This window comes from Rutidosis leptorrhynchoides, chromosome 6 (genome assembly GCF_046630445.1).
Source record: "Rutidosis leptorrhynchoides isolate AG116_Rl617_1_P2 chromosome 6, CSIRO_AGI_Rlap_v1, whole genome shotgun sequence".
Classification (NCBI taxonomy): domain Eukaryota; kingdom Viridiplantae; phylum Streptophyta; class Magnoliopsida; order Asterales; family Asteraceae; genus Rutidosis; species Rutidosis leptorrhynchoides.
The window spans coordinates 52,191,263-52,197,467 of record NC_092338.1 but is presented as its reverse complement, the minus strand read 5'-3'; the positions used below and the strand labels follow the sequence as shown (position 1 = coordinate 52,197,467).

The 6,205-nt window shown below is 34.5% G+C and overlaps 1 protein-coding gene across 1 annotated transcript; it reads right to left on the bottom strand.

Annotated features, from left to right (window-relative positions):
- Positions 1 to 1,441: 1,441 nt before the first annotated feature.
- On the bottom strand, positions 1,442 to 6,005 carry LOC139856117 (putative glucose-6-phosphate 1-epimerase). Its single transcript, XM_071845353.1, has 9 exons — positions 5,780 to 6,005; positions 3,542 to 3,616; positions 3,316 to 3,372; positions 3,074 to 3,234; positions 2,764 to 2,904; positions 2,376 to 2,478; positions 2,189 to 2,288; positions 1,862 to 2,097; positions 1,442 to 1,721 (listed from the first exon to the last, which is right to left on the bottom strand). Exons 1-8 carry the CDS (start codon positions 5,876 to 5,878, stop codon positions 1,883 to 1,885), a joined length of 951 nt encoding a protein of 316 aa, XP_071701454.1. The 5' UTR covers positions 5,879 to 6,005; the 3' UTR covers positions 1,442 to 1,721; positions 1,862 to 1,882.
- Between the last annotated feature and the right edge of the window lie 200 nt (positions 6,006 to 6,205).

The window sequence follows — 6,205 nt, the reverse complement described above, 5'->3', positions numbered from 1 at the left end:
ACGGTCCGATCATCACCAAATTTAAACCACCAGTATATCCGACTGTTTTACAATACAAGTAAAAATTTCAGATCGATCCAACGGTAGACGAATTTACAATAAATTTTCTACTTCTGCTACGCAATCACAAAACCCCAAGAGTTTTCATGACGGCCGCCAACTTCGAAAACACATAACTCCAAATCTAACGGTCCGATCACTTTCAAATTTTTACATCCTCTAGATCTACTTGTCGACCACCTACAGTCCAAGTTTCAGATCAATCCAACGGTAGACGAATCGGCAATGATTGACCACAATTAGATCTATGAGTCGACAACCTCTAGTTAATATATCATGGAGATCCAACGGTTACGAATCCGCTATGAATTTTCTTCTGCAGCAGTTTATGAACATCCGAATTTTGCAAACCTCTCCCGCAACATAACTTATTGATCCGACCACCAACTCCGTTACCACCACGAGCCACCATAATAATCTATTAGTAATCATAGACAATTATAATAGATTATATTACGAGTACATAGACCATACCCGCGAGTTCTTCGCGATCAACTAAGTCTCTAGATCTCGATCCATGTTGCACAAACCCTAGATCTATCGTTTGTTCATGCTTTCAACTCGCCATCGCTCCCACTCGAAACCATGAGCTCTTAATACCACTTGTTAGGATTTAGGACCCAAACAAGACAAGTGATTGATCACAATCACTAAACCCACGAACGACAAACGAATTAAAACTAAAGAATAAAATAAACAACGCAACGATTTAACATGGTTATATCCGAACTCCAAACACGGAGAAGGGTTTACTCCACGGGCGCAAACCAGAGAAAATTTCATTAATAATTCATGCACACATTTACAGGTTACATTAGGGTGTTTATATAGGAAGCAAACAACTTAGGGAACAAGAAACTGCATATCTGGAAGTTTCCTTCCCGTCAGGCTTGGGCCGTGTCGCGCCTAAATGGGCCGCGCCGCGCCTCCACAGCAAAATCCAAAACAACCTTTTTTCTTCTTCTTTTCCTTCTTGTTTTGATATTCTTCACACATCCAACAGATTTCGCCTAATGCTAGACGAATTAGGCAAAACTCTTGGTGTCCAAACTTTTTTTTTTTTTTTTTAACATCAAAAATTTTATTAACTCTTGGTATCCAATTAAAATGATCCATGTGTACAATAAACTTTCGCTTCTTTTTTTCAATTGATCAAAACATGTCGTCTAACCCAACCTTTCTATGCGAACTAAGTCTTGTTTAGGCGATTTAGGCGTAATCTTTAAACCAATCAAAAACGGTCGCGTGTATTTTAAGTTTTCGCCTAACCCAACTTTCGCTGGCGAATTAGGCGAAATGTTTAAAATGTTGTTGATATGAATATTTGGTGTAAGAATTTGATGTATACAGTGAAGTAAACCTGTATTACACAACTCAGACATGGATTCAATGCATTATTATACGTATTGTATTTAAAATGATTTCATCAAAATACATTGCTTTTAAGACTTGGTCTTTTCGACCATCTCTTTATGCATCTTTTTAGCCAAATAAAGGTTGGCATTTCCATTACAATCAATAGAATCTAGGAGCAACATCATCTTTTACAACTTATCTGCTCATAAGTTCGAGGTCAAAACCATTTTAACCAATGTAACAAAAAGTTTACACAAGAAAAATAGGACTCGCAGAAAAGCTGGCACGATCATTACTTTCAGCGCCTGCAGAGCATTGAATAGTGTAGTAATTAGGATGGACTAATTAGCTAGCCTCAATTTAAAAGACAGTTTACCTACTTAAGTACACAAGTTTTCATCAACAAACGTAAATTTTCTTTGGCATATTGTAAAGACGGAAATACCTCTTGATGAGCATATGTTCCTCAACTACGCGCGAGAACTTTGTTGGGGTCGAGCTGGCCACTAAAATAGCTTGAAGGAACAGCCGAAAGTTCTTGCCTAACTCTCCATTCTTCACCAGGTTTCAATGAAATTGGTTTTTCAATTGCTGCTGCCTCCACACAAACCATGTGTTTGTACTCATCATCTCCAAAATCAGCCATAGCTTTTGCTTTCTTATCCCATGGATTCCATACGACTAAAAGTCAAATAAAATGTTAAGCAGAGATTCATAATCTTAAGCAGTCAATCTTAAGAAAATGTGAAGCAGAGATGCATCATAATCTCACCAGCATCAGGAAGTCCATCTTTGCGAATGACAAATGTTCGTTTCTTTTCATGATCCAGGATTGCAATCTTTGATGGTGTGCTGAGGTAAATCTTGTCAATCTGGGTAAATTGAGGGTAACTGCCTCATGAGCTTAACTATGGAAAAGTAATAATCAAAGTAAAAGAAAAAGGTAACAAAATAATTACCTCTGATTCAAAAGTTATTGCGTCCCCTTGTTCTGTATATCTCTCCCTGTTCTTCGTGTTGTCAAGATAATCATGTGTCTCCAATCCTTCCACTCGAACTTCACTGCAGACAAAAAAATTTAAGATGCATGTTTACAAACATTGATTCAAAAATAAACAATTGGTGAAAGTGTCAATTTTGTACAATCATCAACGTAGGACCATTTAATAGATCCATATCATTGTAAAAAAGAACTCTTTTCCACAAATACATTCAAGTTAATTAAATATAATCTACAAGAAGTTCACCAAATTGTATCATTATAAACATTTTACTCATGACTTAATGGTATCTTGCAACCAAATGCAAAATAGGTGTCAATGGATATGGAATGAAAAAACATTTTACCTGATATCTGAAACAGAAAAGTAGGTATGATACGCAAAGGTGAACGTAAAAGGCTTTCCGTCAGTGTTGGTATTTCTGATCCGAGATGTCAACATTAAGTCTCCTGCAGGCCCCAGAGTAACTCTCAGTCGATAATCAAAGCTACAAATGAACACAATGAGTTAGAATTGAATCAGCAACAAGATATACAGATAGAATAATCTGAATATAAGAAAAATAAAAGCACAAAGCAGCATATAACATGTACAATTTCAGATCACCAATATATAATGAACTTATGAGCATTCTGATCAGACAAAATAAGATATACCTGTGGGGCCATATCTTCAAATCCTCTTCAGTGGGCTTAAGTAGCAGGTCAACAAAAACTCTGTCAGTGACATTGGGTGGAAAGGGAGGGGCATCATTGTCTATAGTCCAAATTCTATTCCGAGCAAATCCATGTGCTTCAAGGTTGCCTAGATTTGAGAACTGCATCGTGGGACCCGAGAAAATTCATGACTTTAATTAATATAAGACTGAAACAAACAAAACATGGATGCAGATACATACTTGAGGAAAGCATATAGGAATACCCCCACGTATTGGCTTTGGAGGCTTAAAGATTGCCTGCAAAGAACACATAAATATTAGGATGAATAAACTCTTCCTAGTTCACCGAAAAATATCATAATCAGATCAAATAATCTCTCAAAAGAACAATCCCGAACACCTTTTAACTAAAAAAGATAGAAGTGTTAAAGCATTCATCATAATGGAATTAAAACGAAGCTGGTACCTTACTACTGACAAAAAGCAATTCTTCTCCTTGCTCATTTTTCCAAGATGTCACATGAGCTCCATACAGATATAACTGCAAGATTCAAGACCATTAAGGATGAAAAATCTTCAGATTTGATGAAGGTTATATCTATGGTAACACATTAACCCCTCAAATATATCGATGAACCCAGAATGCATGATGGTACATGCATGTGTGTAACACGCTCATATACATATACAGTACATAAAATTATTGTTCTAATGTTCTTTTATTCGAGTTTTATATTATCTTTTGAAGCTCACAGACCAATGAAAGTTTGGGACAGATAAAAAATGCCCAAAGGGCATCAAAGGCTGTAAAAAGAACCAACCCCATAATATTTAGGGAGGCCGTGAAGAATCTTAATTGCTAGTCAAATATACACACGGGTCAAAAAATCCTTCGCTGTGTAGTATACTAGTATATATAGAAATATGCCCCATAGTGAATAATCTCGCACTTCTAGGAGAAGCCTCAGGGACGTTTTAGTTTAGAATATATAATCCTTTTTTCATAAAATAAATACACCGCATCTACAAGCAAAAACAAAAAAAAACTTCTAGTAATTACTTTTGGTGTACAACTTCTGACTAAACCTTCTAGCAAGAATAATTGATATGCCTAGTGACACATGTGATCCAAACACAATGTATAAGTAATGATCATATTAAACATTAAAATGGTTCCTGCAAACTAATCAACATTCATTGTGATACCATGTATATTTATATACAACTTAATTTTCTGCAATTAAAATCTACCCCTATACGCAAACATATATTCAAACAGAAGCAAATAAGTTAACCAAACTAAACTGGTCAGTGGAATACTTGTCAGACAACAATAAAAATTACAGTATATTGCTTCATTCGGGCAACCAAGTAATATTTCCTTCAACAAAATGCACCAACCCATACATACAAAATTGGCATCAGCATCATCTAACCAATGCGACATGGACTAACTTGCAGGATTGCTTTAACGAACTGCTAATGTTTAAAAAGTCCATGGTCACAGCCACTTAAAAGATAATCAAAGAGAAAACAACAACTTTTTCAACTTGTGTTCACTTTTAACTAAGCAGCTCTTCTCAACTACGAACTAATTTTTTCAGTCCTTTACAATAATAATATGTATTACTAGAGCAACTAGACTTGTCAGTTACAGAATCAGTACAAAATAATGAAGTATTAACTTGTCGATTCTGTTGTATATGAGCAGGATATATTGCTAATTATATATATAAACCATCCACGCATTTATCCGTATCAAGTATGTATTTAAATTTAATCCGCCCTTTTGCAACAAAAAAAAAAAATTAATAGATGGTCACCTGGCTTCCTAACCTCGCATAATATGATCATTGACTACTATTAAGTATAACACCCAAACCAAAATTAACCACTTCATCAAACAAGAAATAAACATCGTTAATTATATATTTTACCTCGACACTACTACCGTTAATTACACCTACTTTGAGCTTATTAAAATCATCAAAGCCTTTAGTGATCTCAACGGTTTTATTATCAGTTCCTCAACAATTACCATTACCGTATAAAATAAATAAAAAAAACTAAAACACAACACTTCTGTAGCAATCTCAACATTTACATAGCAAATTCAAACAGTATTTTATTATTTCTTCTTCTAAATCAATAATTATTCATATATAGCTAGATTCCGACTAAAAAACATAATATAACAATTTATGAATCTAGATCATTTGCGTGATGAATATAGATCGCGTCAACCATCAATTAATAGAAAAAGATCTTGCACAGGCGAAGATTAAATTTATAAAATAAAAATTGTACCTCGACACTACTACCGTTGATAACACGGAGTATTACTTTTTCAAGGCCATCAATGCCTTTGGTGATCTCAACAGATTTATTATCAGCTGTTGACACCTCAACAATTACCATAAAATAAATAAAATACAAAAATACACGAAAATACAACACTCTCCGTAGCAATCTCAACATTTTGCTTTAACAAATTCAAACAGTATTTCCTATTTCTTCAGCTAGATCAATAATCATTAATCAATATTTATTCATAAATAACTAGATTTCAATTAAGAGAGCAACAAATCTAACCTAAATAAGATATTTCAATTTCAAACTCTAGATCATTTGCGTGATGATAGATCGCATGAATCGTCAATTAATAGAAAACAAAAAATTAGTAATGGAGAAGAAGAATTGGTACCTCAACACTACTACCGTTGATTTCACGGAGTATGACTTTTTCAAGGCCATTAATGCCTTTGGTGATCTCAACAGAATTGTTATCGGTGGTTGTTGACATTTCTATTTGTAATAATCAAATTAAATTAAAATCCAGCTCCGAATTTATAGGTATAAATTGTGTGGAATCTGTTTACTCTGTTAAGATCTTTCACTTTCCGTACTAGGAGTCTCCTAGATATCAAAGTTGTTATCAACGAAATACGCAACCTCCCTTTCTTAATTTAACCAACGATTTCGTTGTCACAGAAAAATATTAGACTATTCACAAGTGTGACGAGAGTCGGATCGTGCACTTTTTGGTAAAAAAAAAAGTAGACTTTTGGCGGTGAGTGTATTTGACTCTCGTTAATTCAAAATGTCAAATTTTTGTGTTAAATATTTGGTG